This window comes from Rasamsonia emersonii (assembly GCF_000968595.1).
Source record: "Rasamsonia emersonii CBS 393.64 chromosome Unknown ctg1118621760040, whole genome shotgun sequence".
Lineage (NCBI taxonomy): Eukaryota > Fungi > Ascomycota > Eurotiomycetes > Eurotiales > Trichocomaceae > Rasamsonia > Rasamsonia emersonii.
In genome coordinates this window covers 25115-40193 of record NW_013563247.1, presented here as the reverse complement: position 1 = coordinate 40193, position 15079 = coordinate 25115, and the positions used below count along the sequence as shown (strand labels likewise).

The 15079-nt window shown below is 49.4% G+C and overlaps 6 protein-coding genes across 6 annotated transcripts; 3 read left to right on the top strand and 3 right to left on the bottom strand.

Annotated features, from left to right (window-relative positions):
• Positions 1-785: 785 nt before the first annotated feature.
• On the bottom strand, positions 786-1620 carry T310_2807 (uncharacterized protein; the record flags this gene model as incomplete). Its single annotated transcript, XM_013474333.1, has 2 exons — positions 786-1436; positions 1603-1620. 2 exons carry the CDS (start codon positions 1618-1620, stop codon positions 786-788), a joined length of 669 nt encoding a protein of 222 aa, XP_013329787.1.
• A 2043-nt stretch (positions 1621-3663) lies between these two features.
• On the top strand, positions 3664-4971 carry T310_2806 (uncharacterized protein; the record flags this gene model as incomplete). The annotated part of the gene is made up of 4 exons (XM_013474332.1): positions 3664-3723; positions 3787-3881; positions 3940-4166; positions 4220-4971. The coding sequence occupies 4 exons, from the start codon at positions 3664-3666 to the stop codon at positions 4969-4971; spliced, it is 1134 nt and encodes a 377-aa protein (XP_013329786.1).
• Positions 4972-5269: 298 nt separating this feature from the next.
• On the bottom strand, positions 5270-6314 carry T310_2805 (Ribonuclease P; the record flags this gene model as incomplete). Its single annotated transcript, XM_013474331.1, has 2 exons — positions 5270-6132; positions 6239-6314. The coding sequence occupies 2 exons, from the start codon at positions 6312-6314 to the stop codon at positions 5270-5272; spliced, it is 939 nt and encodes a 312-aa protein (XP_013329785.1).
• Positions 6315-6792: 478 nt separating this feature from the next.
• Positions 6793-8010, top strand: T310_2804 (Non-specific serine/threonine protein kinase; the record flags this gene model as incomplete). Its single annotated transcript, XM_013474330.1, has 4 exons — positions 6793-6907; positions 7008-7381; positions 7434-7853; positions 7984-8010. The coding sequence occupies 4 exons, from the start codon at positions 6793-6795 to the stop codon at positions 8008-8010; spliced, it is 936 nt and encodes a 311-aa protein (XP_013329784.1).
• A 1281-nt stretch (positions 8011-9291) lies between these two features.
• T310_2803 (Valine--tRNA ligase) lies at positions 9292-12686 on the top strand (the record flags this gene model as incomplete). The annotated part of the gene is made up of 4 exons (XM_013474329.1): positions 9292-9322; positions 9399-9512; positions 9608-11617; positions 11677-12686. The coding sequence occupies 4 exons, from the start codon at positions 9292-9294 to the stop codon at positions 12684-12686; spliced, it is 3165 nt and encodes a 1054-aa protein (XP_013329783.1).
• Positions 12687-13505: 819 nt separating this feature from the next.
• T310_2802 (uncharacterized protein) lies at positions 13506-14797 on the bottom strand (the record flags this gene model as incomplete). Its single annotated transcript, XM_013474328.1, has 4 exons — positions 13506-14053; positions 14163-14324; positions 14455-14501; positions 14724-14797. 4 exons carry the CDS (start codon positions 14795-14797, stop codon positions 13506-13508), a joined length of 831 nt encoding a protein of 276 aa, XP_013329782.1.
• Between the last annotated feature and the right edge of the window lie 282 nt (positions 14798-15079).

Sequence of the window (15079 nt, the reverse complement as noted above, 5' to 3'; positions counted from 1 at the left end):
CCACTCATTGAAGCCCTCAGATATTTGTTGAGAAGAATTTCACTTTCCACGGTGACTTATTTTTTTTTTCACAAGAGAATTGATCGCTCAATACACAACCATAGGATCATACTAGCCACGTTCTGCGATGATGAAAAGACCTCCAACCGAATCGATGACAACGTGGAGACGCTCCAAAAACGCTTCAGACAGTACGAGGAGGAGACGGTGCCCTGTGTCCACAAGTTGAAGGAGGAGAACAAGCTGGTTGAGGTAACTATCTATCCCCAGTTGACATTTGTACATCTAAGCTAATACGGCCAGTTCAACTGTGACGGCGACTTGGATGTGATTTACAAGAATGCTGCTGAGAACTGATCAAGCATGAGCTTGCTTGTGGCTGCACTCCAGTGGATTAAGTTCTTTATAATCTCTAGTGTGGCTTTATTGTCCAGGCTACATAGTAAAGAGGGGGATGGCCTGTCTTTCAAAAGTTGTGCCTTGTATCAAATTTTAAAAGCAGAGGCTGTTGTGGGAGATCGTCTTAAGATCCGCTTTTTTTCACTTAATCAGCGCCGTAGGTTTAAATAGGTATCTTTTTTTTCTTTTTCAAACGGTATCACTAGATCAGTTCCCTCGCTAGTTGAGTATTGAGCATTATCCTCCTTCGATCAGAAATATCTGTGCCTGATACACAAAACTGGTGATCTCTCTTGTATGATATTGTCCATGTGAACAAGTCGAACACTCTATTATCTTCTACCTCAAAAGCCACAGAAGATGCACAGAGCAGCAATAAAAAGTTGTCAAAAGCTGACAGGAAACCTCTCAAAGTGGGCCGACAATTTCCCTTTTACGGAATTATTGCCACACGAAAGAAAGAACCAGCGATATCTTTCCATAAATCGATCAATCTCCAGCTGCGCATGCTGCTCCTCTCCCCGTTCAGCCAGTAACTCGACCTCACCAACACGGTGGCCGAAACAGGTCTCGTCCAGGACAACGTGGAAGCGCTCGTCAGCGAGGAAGGTCTCGCGGGAGGTGGTGAAGTTGGCGATTGGCTGAAGGCCGAAATTGCAATCTGCTGAGGGGAAGGACAGGCCCGAGGGAACGTAGCGCGTGACGAGGGCGTGAATCTCACGGGGGCAGGATATTTCGTTGAAGACGGTGCGGAGGAAGACGTCCTCTCTGGACGATCCTGTGTGCTCGCCTTTCTTGTCGCAGTGATTCTGAACACGTTGCTTGGCCTGCCAGACACCGTTGCGCTGGCGGACCCAGATGCCATGCCTAGCCAGGATGTCCCTCTTGCCATCGAAGTAAATGTCGTGGAACTTCTGACTTCCCAGGTGTTGAAGATGGGTAAATGGGGGAGCGCCTCCGTTGCGGCGGAACTGACTGAGCAGTGCTGGGTGGAAAGCAAACTTGCGCTCAATCTCTAGCAGAGTCATCTCGTCGCTCTTGTTTCATAGAAGGATATAAAGAGACGATAATCATTGAGATTTTGAGGGGAACACGTCCGAGGGAAAATGGTAAACACGCGATTAAAACGAGTCGAGCGTGGTCATGATCGCCGGGAATCTCCGGGTAAAAGAGCACCTCGACAAAACCAGCTGTGTCGCATACACACTGAGACAAGGACATGGTTTTACCTACAACGACGGTCCTCAAGATAGACTGTGGTTAGGGTATTGAAACGGAATCTATTCGATCTTACAGTATGGCGCATGTAACATTCCGAACTTATATTTTAACACCTAAGAACTAATAATTTTGGACGGTAATCTGATGTAAAAAAAATCAAGATACTAGATCATAAACAAATGATTATTTAATGAAACTAAAATATAAAAATAACTACTTGATTAAACCTTATATCACGATCTCTTAAATAGAGGTCGTAAATTCCTATCATACTAACTTATAAAATCACCTTTATGAGGATTCGAGCATGGGATTGGCGTAAGTATTTATACGAACTTGGAAGTTCTTCAAAACAGCCTTGTTGCAGGTTGCTACATATCTCCATCCTATTAGACATACCTTTTGAGAAACACTATGAGACTTCAAGGAAATGCGTTGCCTGTGGTATGCGCCATGATGAGGCTAGTATACGGAATCATCTCTAGGACTGTGTAATGGGAATGTGCTTCTCTACAAGCTAAGAGCGCAGCTGAAGACACGGGCACCACGGAACGATGAGTCGCGAGTGAGAAAAGTCAGGATGAAGGAGGTTGTTGAGGTCGAGAAACACACTTGCGGTTGGTACACCTGTTATTTCCGGTTGTGACAATATTAATGCAATAAATCGAAATTCTTGTTCTGATTGATCAGATAGCAGTTGGACTTTACCAAGGCTTTGCGCTGCTGCAGCCTTCAATTGGGAAACATCTTGCAATGTCATCCTCCCATTGTTCAAGTGAATATTTCTCTTCTAGCGTTTGGGCATTTATTCGTTTTAATAGAGAAAGCTTATGTTTTTTTTTTTTCCCGGATTTGTTGCAGCATGACCATCAACTTACGTGTCCAAACCAAGACATTGATACTGTTGGTTAATCCGTAGTTCTTTGATCAGAAGTATATCACCTTTACAATCGATGGAAGCAGGAAAAAAAATCGTGTAATTCTGGCGAAATAATGTCATGTTGCACTTTACAAAAAAAATGGAGGGGGTGAAGCGGAAAGCTGAGGCCATCACTAGTTGTCGCCAGTTGAAAGGCGCCATATGAAGCAGATATATATAGCTGAATGCATTTTCTTGTTTGTTTTCTCCTTTCTCACCCCCTTCTTCTCTGCCACCCTCCCAGTTTTTTCGTCTTTTTTTTAAATATCTTTTTTTAAGCATTGTATTTTGTGACATTCAGTGCAACAATCCTGCCCCTTTAGAGTCAAAGTCGATGGTGAAACACCTAGGGTTTTGGCCTGGCACGCTGAAACCAGACTTCCCGCACCTATTACTCTAGGTACAGTACAGAGGAGCCGCAACCCCAGAGACCGAACTTTTATGATGTGCTCTTAAATCAATTGTACATAGGACTCCTTTCAAGGACCTGTCTTAATATAATTATACTTCACGCTAGGAGGTAGCTTCTAGAGAGGACCCTCTACGCTGCAGACAAAACAGGAATGACCTCTAACTGCGATGAGACCGGTCCGGCCAGAACAAGATCGATTCGCTAGGTCGACAGACGGGAGCTTTTCTTACGATTAGCTATACGGAGTGGTAGAGCTTAATGAATTGATTTAATACGGAGCGCGCGAGACCTAGCCAGGCCTAGGAAATGCCGAGGGTCCTGCCAGAGTTGACAATCAGGGGTTCATTTTCTGCTGTCAATCATGGCATCGTATCTTCTCTCCCTATTGTACTGTGCAAACCTTCTCCTGCCTTTCTCTCTCTCCGTCGTTGCGCTCGTTTCCTTTTCTAATTAATATCGTTTATTGTTTGTTTATGTTATCCACCACGGCTGGATCCGCCAAGAAGTAACTTTCGGTTTTTCACTGAAGATATTCTTATTGTTGTTCAGCCCGACAGTCGTTTATTTCAGTACCTCTCATCCCCTGGTGGGATTGTTCCGTGATTCAATTCTTTAAGACCCATCGGCGTTCCTTCCTTGCAGTTGCAGCTAGCTCGTCGAAGAACGTCCGAATCCAATCGCTCTACCTAGTGGGAGAAGAATAAAGAGGACCATGCGGCGAAGAAGACATGTCTGTGAAGTTGCAGTCCTGCTATGGCTAGGGATCTTTCAGGTAACCGGCCTGATCGATGATGAGTTGTGTTGTAAAGAAAAAGAAAATTAACACCTGGACAAGGGGCTGGCCAGCGCTCGAGCTGCGTTTGTGAACAACACCGTCTTACATGCGAAAGCCACTCTTACAAGATCCAACGGCACTCGTTCAGCGGTCAAGTACACTATCTCCGACAACATACACACCTGGTGAAACATACAGCTGACGTCTGCTTAGTCCCTTCGCTGGAAGTGTGCGTCCATTGAACCCAGCAACTGCAACCCCGGAGACAAGTCAGCAAGCAGTCACATCCCCGAGCTCTGGTAAGTCGATGGTTCATAAAAATATAGCAGCTGGCTGCAAGTATGCTCATAACGTCCAAGGTCCGTCTCAACAAGCCGCTCAGGGATCACCTACTCCGGGAGCAGCAGTGCCAATTGAAATAATCCCAGCTGGTCCCAACGGTACGGTCGCTCTTTGTTGTCAACGAGTTCAATTATACTAACTATCGGGCAAGCTGGATTGATCCCCGTGATAGTGGTGACCCCAGGGGCCGGTGGTGCTCAGGGAGCTACTACAATAGTCGACGGTTCAGAAACCATAATTGTTGGTCCCGGCTCAAGCCAGCAAAGCACAGCGACCGGTGGTGGAAAAGCCAGCTCCATCGTTACTCCTGCCGCCCTAGCATCAAATTCAGTTGTCACTCCTGCTGCTGCAACGGCTGCTTCTGTCGTGACTCCTGCTAGTAGTGCTGCGAGTTCTGCCCCTGCTGCTGCTGCCGCTGTTGGCAGAACAAGTTCTATTGCGACCCCAGCCAGAAGTGCTGCAAATTCGACTCCGGCTGCTGCCGCAAGCGCTGATACATGCCAGTGTTCCTGTCAGTGTCCTTCCGCCGCATTCAACCAGCCGGTCGCCAACTCAGCTGTCGCTGCATCATCCGCCAAAGCAGCGCAATCTAGTTCATCAAGTCAAAGCACAAGTTCTCCATCGGGCACTTCGAAGACCGCGGCAGCCCAGGCAACCACTGCGTCAACAGTAACCTCCAACAGCTCGTCCACGACAACCACTGCCAATGCATCCGCCCAAACAGCACCTTCAAGTGCGTCAGCTTCCAGCGGAACAAGTGTGCAAGCCAGCACGACTTCATCTTCGTCGTCCTCATCGACGTCCGCTTCGGAGTCCACAACCACCTCTGCACCGCAAACAGACCCTGTCAATATCAACACCATCGCGTTCCACTCCGCCCTGACGATCAAGTTTGGTGGATAAATCACACATTATCACACATTGTCGAAATATTACCTAATGTCTTCTGAGAAGGGTGGAGAAGGCTGCACAAACTTGTATGGCAGTGTTCGGAACCCTGTAGCCCATGGGCGCCGTGTTGACTAGATCGTTGTAATCAAAGTTTGTTTTTGTCAATTGTTCATTCATGTGGGTAGTAGTGGCAGACTTCTCGAGTAACTAAACCAGCAGACAATATTCTTTTGGTGTTCGAGTGCGACAGGTGTCATTGTCGACGCCGTGGTCAGAGAAACACTGACTGATTCTTGTCGAAACTGGTCGTTCATGGAATTCCAGGGGGTGTCTGGTCACCGCTTTGTGCCTCAAGTCGAGCCTTCTTAGCCCTCCGCTTCATCTCTCGTTTCGAGAGTGGCTTCTCAATCTCGGCTGCCGGGCTCTCAGAATCTTGAGACGCCTTTCTCTTCAGACTGTCTCCGTTATTTTCGACATTGGATGCAGGCTTGTTCCCTGTAGCCGTTTTCTGGCCCTGTCCTCGGGCTTCCGTTGTCTCCTTTTCTCCACCATGTACCACGTCTACTATCCCTCGCCAACTGGTTCGCTTGAGACGCGCCAGCGCGACCACCTTCCGAGCCTCTTCACACACAGCCTCTTTCCCCCGTTCCTGCGATAGACCCCAGACACAGGCCAGGTTAATCACGTCCATCGGCGCACGCACTGCGAGGGCCCTTCGTGCCTCGCTGGAAATAATGATGCCTCTTCCTCGCGTGGCTCTGATGAGCGCCATGGCATTGCCTATCAGATTCCGTCGCGCCTCCAGGCCACTGCCTGTCACCCCGGGGCTATAGCATATCTCAAATCGAATCCCTCTTGCGATAGCTGCCGCAAGGGTTTTTAGCTTAAAATGATAGGGCAATCGAACCGAAAGATCAAGGGAGATGAGGTCACAGTCGAGATTGTTGCATGCGTTCAGCAAGGATTTCTCGTTTGTTGGGCGCAGCGCAACGATAGAATATAATTGGGCAAGATTTGCAAGACGCTGGTTCTGGGATGGATCGGAGAGAGTGAGGTTAATGCGGCTCAACAAGGTGAGGGACTTAGGAGCATTCGCAGGGAATGGTGGAGGCGAAAGGTTGGCGGGAAGTTTTCCTGTTATTGTCTGAGAAAGAGCGACGGTTGTGTAACCAACTGCGGATTCAGTCAGTCTATCAATCGCCCTACCCATTGTCTATTTCACACCCAAGAACAAAAGCAATCCTGCAGCCCAAGATTCGGGGGGAGGGGTTCCACGTACGTTCGGCGAGAAAATTCAGGGTATGAGATATCTCGGGATCATCCGGAGAGTAGGGGACATTCAGGTCATAAAACATCTTGCAAAAACCATCAACTGCTAACTGGCGCTTCTGTCTCCCTACCAACCGTACGACTCGTTGAGATTTGTGTGAAAGTGTTGAGTCCTGACAATGGAGCTGTTGTCCGAGAATGGCAATCCACCTAAAATCTGGCGGCACAATTCTTTATCCGGTGCCGCGCCCTTGCCGCCCAATGGAATGGTGCGGCGGGAGAGCGTCCCGTGACCTGGGCTGGCCTCCAAATGATAAAGGTTCGGTATACGGGTCCGAAACCCATCCTGTCTTTGATTCTCTGCCCCGCGTTTTCTGATCCAGAGGCATCGCTGCTGATCGGTGGGCATCTTTCTCCCGCCTTGCAGTTAGCGTGTCCTCCTCTGCTTTCGAGATATTTATTTTCCTCGTGCGCCGTGGGTTGATTAATCTACCCCGCTTTACGCCATTTGACGGTTCAGGGCGATTGTGGGCGGATCTCGTCGGCCAGCAATACGCCTTCAAGATGGCACGCGTATATGCAGATGTCAACGAACACATGCCCAGATCCTACTGGGATTACGACAGCGTCAATATCTCTTGGGGTTCGTTGGAAAACTACGAGGTCGTGCGGAAGATTGGTACGTAATTCATGTGTTCCGTACACGGTCAAAAATCCCTCAGCCTCGTGAACGGACGCGATCACGCTGCTCAGAGTGCTAATTATGATGTCAATTATAGGTCGCGGAAAATACTCTGAAGTTTTCGAGGGTATTAATGTCGTGAACTACCAGAAATGTGTCATCAAGGTGTTAAAGCCAGTCAAGAAGAAGAAGATCAAGCGTGAGATCAAGATTCTCCAGAACCTGGCGGGCGGACCCAACGTTGTGGCGCTGCTGGACGTTGTCCGCGACAGCCAGAGCAAGACGCCAAGTCTCATATTCGAATACATCAACAATACCGATTTCAGGACGCTCTATCCCCGCTTTTGTGACTACGATGTCCGTTACTACGTTTACGAGCTGCTCAAGGCGCTAGATTTCTGCCACAGCAAGGGCATCATGCACCGCGATGTCAAGCCGCACAATGTTATGATCGATCACGAACGCCGCAAGGTATGTCCATGCACCTCTGTTGCTGTCTCTGGAAGATGTTAACCGTCTTTAGCTTCGATTGATCGATTGGGGTCTGGCGGAATTCTACCACAAGGGCACCGAGTACAATGTCCGAGTTGCATCAAGGTACTTCAAGGGACCTGAACTGTTGGTTGATTACCAAGAATACGATTACTCTCTGGACATGTGGTCTCTGGGCGCCATGTTCGCCTCGATGATCTTCCGCAAGGAGCCGTTCTTCCATGGAAACAGCAATACAGACCAACTGGTCAAGATCGCCAAGGTTCTGGGGACTGAGGAGCTTTTCGAGTATCTTGACAAGTACGATATCGAGCTGGATTCGCAGTATGACGATCTTCTGGCGCGCTACCCTAAGAAACCATGGCACACCTTCATAAATGCGGAGAACCAACGCTTTGTGAGCCCCGAAGCCATTGACTTCCTCGACAAGCTGCTCAGATATGATCATGCGGTATGTTATTTTCCCCTTCTCCGAACGTCTCAAAACCGTCGACTGATTTCTCCTGTAGGAGCGTCTGACTGCAAGGGAGGCGATGGAGCACCCCTATTTTGAACCTGTCCGTGCTGCCGAACGTAACCAGAACAATGCTTCTTCTTCGCAATCTTAAAGTATCCTGGAGACGGCAGCTTTTCTCTCCATTCCAGGGGCTTCGCTGGAAATACTAGCTCTCGCCAAGCTACGAGCACGCCAGTGTTGCTGCATGGCATTGAGGAACGAAATATCGATTAGATCTCTTTTCTCGTTCCTAGCTCTCGAGGGATGGGAGCAATTCGAGGGAGGGTTGTGAGTGGTGGCATTGACAATGATGGGCCTGGATGGCGCCCACCACCCACTTTCCAGTCATCGATGGAATGCTTTACGAAGACCATATTCTCAAAAACATGCCCCGTGAACCTGCTCTTTGCGAATATGGGCTCGAACCATGCTACATATTCATCGTGACATGGCGTCGCCACGCGATCCATCGGTCTCATGTTTCTCGATAATTGCCAGAGTAGCCTTTGCTACTCCACTCTGCATGTTCCACGACTTGCGTACACCCCATTTTCCTTTAGCCCTGTTGATTTATAAATGGTCTATACTGAGGTGTTATGGGATAGTGTCGTCTTCCTTTCATTTCTGCTTTCTTCATTGAATTTTGGCCACGAAACTAGCAAGAATCCTGTGAGATAGGCTAAGGTGTTGGTGTGCTTTTTTTAAGTTTCTATTTGAGAGTAAATACACATTAATTGTTTTTATTATGGGTCCGGATAGCATGCCCAAGTGTAGATCTTTTCGTACTCTGTAGTTTACTCCGGAGTAAATCGATGGCGGGGTTCGTGGTAGTTGCCACCTTGGACTCATCTGGAAAAAGGGACGGATGAGTCATTGCTGCACCAAAAATTTAATGCAGTACTGGTTCAGCACAGATTAAAGGAAGAAAAGAAAAAGAAGAAGCAGCAGCAGGACCGGTCCTGATAGTTTCCTCGACTGTTGTGTCTTTTTGCTGAGGTGCCGGTGGGAACTGGTGTTCCTTCTGTTCCGGGCACGTGATCTGACTCACTGCCGCTGCTTTTGTTGCCGTCTCGGGGAAGCGCTCTGGCGCCGCAAACCTGCTGCTCTCTTCCCATCCTTCCGGTCGAGCTTCAGCTGTAAGTCGCATGTTTGGTTCCTCTTCCTCAGCCCGTCTCCACTGTCCCGCCTCTCTGCCATTGGCCCCGCACCAACTAACGTTCATCGACTCAGTCCCAGGCGAAAATTCCCTGCCCGCGAGGCTCGTACAAATTCTTCTTTCCACTTTCTTGCCTTAGTCGCTTTCGCAACAGCGGTGCTCAAGATTCTCATCCGCAGACTTGTGGCGCGTCAGGCGCCTTGGAGAATCGCATCTCCGGTTTTCTATTCTATCAGGATGTCGCAAACTTCTTCGTCTCAGAATTCTCGTGAGTGCTAGGACCCCGCTTTCAAGTTTCCCGGGCGCCGTGTGCCCCTCTTTTTAGGCCCTACAGAACGAAACAGGTATGCTGATGTTGAGTCCTGGAACAGAGGGCGAGGTCACCGCTCCTCCGACTGAGGGCGCTGCCCCTACCGGCGTTGAATCGACCACCGGAAAGGTGAAGAGTGAGAAAGAATGTACGCTCTGTCCCCGCCTCACTGCTGTACTCCGTGATTGATCTGCGTTTGTGCACACTGTTTCTGGGCGTTGGCTAAATATTCTGCGTACGCAGTGGAGCGGGAACGACGTAAGGCCGAGAAACAGAAGAAGTTTGCAGAGAAACAGGCCAAAGCGGCTGCGGCAAAACAGGCACAGCCCAAGTCCTCGGAGAAGAAGCCGAAAGTCGAGAAAGAAAAGACCACCGATGCCTACGATCCCAAGACCATCGAATCCGGTCGGTACGAATGGTGGGAGGAGCGCGGCTTCTTCAAGCCCCAGTTTGACGAGAACGGCAATGTCAAGAAAGAGGGTGCGTTCGTTATGGTCTGCCCGCCGCCCAACGTGACTGGTTCTCTACACATGGGTCACGCCCTGATGCAGGCGCTGCAAGACACTATGATCCGTTGGCAAAGGATGAAAGGCAAGACCACGCTGTGGCTTCCTGGAACGGACCACGCTGGTATTTCGACGCAGAGCGTGGTTGAGAAGATGTTGTGGCGAACTGAGAAGAAGACTAGGCATGACCTCGGAAGACCGGCGTTCACTGAGAAGGTCTGGCAGTGGAAGGATCAGTATCACGCAAGCATCAAGAATGCGCTGAGGAGAATGGGTGGTTCGTTCGACTGGACTCGTGAGGCCTTCACGATGAACCCCAACTTCTCTGAAGCCGTGACGGAAACGTTCGTCCGACTGCACGAGGAGGGGATCATTTACCGGGCTAACCGTCTTGTCAACTGGTGTGTGGCTTTGAACACGTCCCTGTCGAATCTTGAAGTCGAGAACAAGGAAGTTGAAGGACGTACTCTGCTGGATGTGCCTGGATACGACAAAAAGATCGAGTTCGGTGTAATCACTCATTTCTGCTATGAGATCGACGGCAGCAATGAGAGGATAGAGATCGCCACCACCCGTCCGGAGACGATGCTGGGAGACAGTGGTATCGCTGTCCACCCCAACGATAAGCGTTACCAGCACCTGATCGGCAAGAAGGCCCGGCATCCTTTCTTGGATCGTCTTCTCCCCATCATTGCTGATGACAAAGTTGATCCTGAGTTCGGTACTGGTGCTGTAAAGATCACGCCCGCGCACGACTTCAACGACTTTGTCCGTGGCAAAGAGCACAATCTTGAATTCATCTCAATTATGAATGATGATGGAACTTTCAATGAAAACGCAGGCCCCTTTGCCGGTATGAAACGATTCGATGCGCGTTACAAGGTGATCGAGGCATTGAAAGAAAAGGGCCTCTACGTCAAATGGGAGCATAATCCTATGAAAATCCCGCGTTGCGCCAAATCCAATGACATCATTGAGCCGATTATGAAGCCCCAATGGTGGATGAAGATGGAGAGTCTCGCTGAGCCCGCTATCAAGGCGGTTGAGAATGGTGAAATTATCATCCGGCCTGAATCGGCTGAAAAGAGCTACTTCCGCTGGATGAGAAACATCACCGACTGGTGTTTGTCCCGACAACTGTGGTGGGGCCATCAGGTCCCCGCTTACTTCATCCAGCTTGAGGGACAAAAAGGCGATGATAGCGACGGCAACTTGTGGGTGACGGGTCGCAATGAGGAAGAAGCTTACAAGAAGGCTGCAGCGAAGTTCCCGGGACAGAAGTTCACACTGAGACGGGACGAGGATGTGCTGGACACCTGGTTTTCGTCTGGTCTGTGGCCTTTCGCCACTTTGGGATGGCCCCATAAGACCCCGGACCTGGAGAAGCTTTACCCAACGGATGTTCTTGAGACGGGTTGGGATATCCTGTTCTTCTGGGTCGCTCGAATGATCATGCTTGGTATTAAGTTGACTGGCAAGGTTCCTTTCAGGGAGGTCTACTGCCACTCTTTGATCCGAGATTCTGAAGGCCGAAAGATGTCTAAATCCTTGGGCAATGTCATCGATCCTCTGGATGTTATGGAAGGCATTGAGCTTCAGAAACTGCATGACAAGCTCCTCACCGGTAACCTTGCTGAGAAGGAAATCGCCACCGCTACTAAGTACCAGAAGAAGGCCTTCCCCAAGGGTATTCCCGAGTGCGGCGCAGATGCTTTGCGTTTCTCGCTGGTGGCCTACACCACTGGTGGTAAGTTTCCATTTCCTAGATCATCAGATAGCAGGACTCGTCTGACGAACGTTATGTAGGTGGTGACATTGCATTCGATGTGCTGGTGATTCACGGATACCGACGATTCTGTAATAAGATTTACCAGGCTACCAAGTACGTGCTTGGCAAGCTGGGCGACGACTTCAAGCCTCTGGACGTCCCCTCCAAGACCGGCCGCGAATCTCTTGCCGAACGGTGGATTCTTCACAAGTTCAACACTGCTGCCAAGGAAGCCAATGAGGCTCTTGAGGCCCGTGAGTTTTCCGTTGCGGCGTCTACTATTTACCAGTACTGGTACAGCCAGCTCTGCGACGTGTTTATTGAGAACTCGAAGTCCTTGCTGCAGCCCGATGCTCCAGCTGAGGTACAAGAGTCTGCTAAGCAGACTCTGTACACTGTTCTCGATGGAGCCTTGACTCTGATCCACCCGATCATGCCCTTCGTCACCGAGGAACTCTGGCAGCGTCTCCCCCGCCGACCAGGCGATAAGACGGAGTCCATCATGTATGCCAGATATCCCGAATACAACCCGGCATTCGACGACAAGGCTGCTGAGACCGCTTACGAGCTGGTCCTCAACACGTCCAAGGCCATCCGCTCCATCCTGGCCCAGTTCGACATCAAGACAAAGGGCGATATTATCATCCAGGCCCACGACCCGATCAGTCACCAGACCATCTCGGAGGAGGTCACCAGCATCAAGTCGCTGGGTGGCAAGTACGTGGGGGAGATCACGGTGTTCGGCCCCGAGAACAAGACTCGTCCTTCGGGATGCGTCGTGTCCCCCGTTGGTGCTGAAGCTGCTGTCTACCTCAAGGTGTCGAAGGAAGTTGCTCTGGAGCAGGAAGAGAAGGCGAAGATCAACCTTCAAAAGGCACAGGAGGCCATCCGCAAGCAGCAGAGCATTATCAACGCCCCTGGCTGGCGCGAAAAGGTCAAGCCCGAAGTGCAGGCGTCAGAGGAGAAGAAGCTCCGGGACGCCGAGAGCGAAGCTGCGCTCATTGAGGAACAGATCCGTGAATTGGAGAGGCTGCGCCTTGAGGCCTAGATATCTATCAGTATATCCAGCTGAGAAATTCACAGATATAGCGAGATATAGCGCATTAGATAAAATACAGACGTGCAATGCAATACAATTTCTTTTTTTTTCTTTTCTCTTTTCTTTCCTGTTTTTTTTTTTACCTTGATCTTGAATCATTTAAAGTGTCTTGGCTGAGCCGCGTCCATTGGAATAGATAAACCAGCAGTGCTACTTATCTACCCATAGACAGTGATCAAGAGTCAGCCACCCTAATTATTAAATTACTACATACTCGATAGTAATCATCAACAAGTTCTTAAATCTTTGTCAATGGCATTGGGTTTATTACGAACGTTTCCTGTCCTGCAGGAAAAAAGACAGAAATACCCTCTTATTATCTGGTCGACCTTTTATTACCGTATTATTATCATTATTTCTTCTGCCGAAGCCTCCTCCAGAACTTCAATCCAACCTCGTTTCTGTGTTTGGGAGGAAAATTAAGGTTTTCTTCTTCGGAGCTATCTTCGTTGTCCTCGCTCTCGACAGGTGGCTCCCAGGGTGTAAGCCATTTGTGTCGGGGAATCTCTCCCAATTTGGTGCTGCCAGAGTCGGTAGATAGCATGGAAGCTCTGTTTTTGTCATCGCTGCTTTTGGAAATTTTCTTCTGAGCGTCTGGCATCGTCATCTCCGCGGTTGTTGCATTGTCTCAGTCAATGGAGGTGATTGAGAAGAATTCAATGGCAAGGCTGTGGACGATGGGAGATCAGGAGACGGTGCTGGAAGAGTGCCTGATGTTGGGGACTTGGCGCTCTTATTGAACTTTTGGGAATTGCGCTGTCTGTTCCGCTAGGTTATTGTGGTTCCTGCTGTCTTTGGCTGAATCTTGAGGGCATGTGATGTGATTACCGTCACCGGCGACGAGGAGCCGTTTCTGGTGCGAACCCATGCACCACGCACAACGTCCTGGCAGGGATGGCTATCTGAACCCGCCACTGATGAAAGAGATGGTTTCGATCTTCCGGCAGCAATGGCATCTTTGTGACTTCCTTTCGGCTGGCCTTTGTCTTTGTCCTTGTCTCTCTTCCGTGGAACTTGCTGCTGCTGCCTTAGAGGGGCTTCCTTCTTAGCTGCACCACTATGCCGCCTCGAAATTGACTCTCTATCTCGCGGTAACAGTCCAGACTGGGGAGACCCCATGGAGGAGGTCATCAATCGTTGACGAAGGTCTTCCAGTGAATTTACAACATCTCGTGCTGATCTCTCGGACAGGTTCAGTAAGGACCGACGTGCCAGTTCATCGTTTCTTCTGTCGTTTGGCATGATGGAGGACATTATTCGTCTTAAACCTGCATTGAGAATGAGAAGGGTATGCGTGAGGGAACTCTGGGCGAGGTCTGAGCCCGTCAGTCACAATAAAATACGTCATCCGACAAATACACATTTCTTTCGAGTAACTAATCCTCGGTGATAGAATATCGATACTGGACTGATAAATCAACTTACCATCACCACGTGGAAATCGATCCCCGAACCTCTCCGAGTTCGTCTCATATGCACTGATGATCTGGCTGGGTCCGCGCTGGAGTGAAAGGCGCAGTTGTTCTTCTTTGTCAGCTGTATCAAGGTCCTCGTCATAGGGTGTGACTTTTCTCTGGCTCTTTTTTGCTGAGCTTCGATTGTTTCATTTTGTGCTGAAGCCTCCTAAACACATTCATTCCACTTTGAAACGCCGCTACGATTGACGATACGATGGCTGAGACGTCTGGGTTTGGCATCTTGACGGATGAGTCCGTACAGCCCTGTCGGAGTTGGAAAAACGAGCCTTCATCTGATTGAGCTAATCTAGAAGACTGGCAGCATGTGTTGCACGCACGATGTTGTATTATTGGCAGGCAGTGCTTCTCAACTCTATAGCTGCCTGCTGTCCTTGTTCGTTCCCATCAAGGCTGAGAAGACAATCAACAGGACGACCCAGGTGCCTTTTTAAGTTAGCTAAAGAGGGAGCTGAGCAGGAGATATCAGAAAAGCGGCTAATATATGGGGAACCCCAAAATGGCCCTTTACATCCTTATTATGCCTGGCTGTGCTGCCCTCTTTCTAGCCTTGCCCAGGAGTGGGCCAATTGTGAGAGAGGCCATTTAGTCTTGTTTGTTGCCTATATATCTATATCACAAGTAAACTCTGAAGCGAAAGAATTGATTATTTTCGTGCCGGGAGGCAACTGACTCCAGTAGCTGCACGTGCCTCATTTCTGTGCCTTCTTTAATAGGAAGCTGTTTTCCTACCTCAACCCAAACTCATCCGAATCGCTTCAGAATGCTTGTCCTCCGAGCGTCTGCTATTTTCAATCTCCATTTCAGTGCAATTTTAGTGCAATAGTGCCAGCTGAACATGCAGCACTACCTTGCACGTCCAAAACG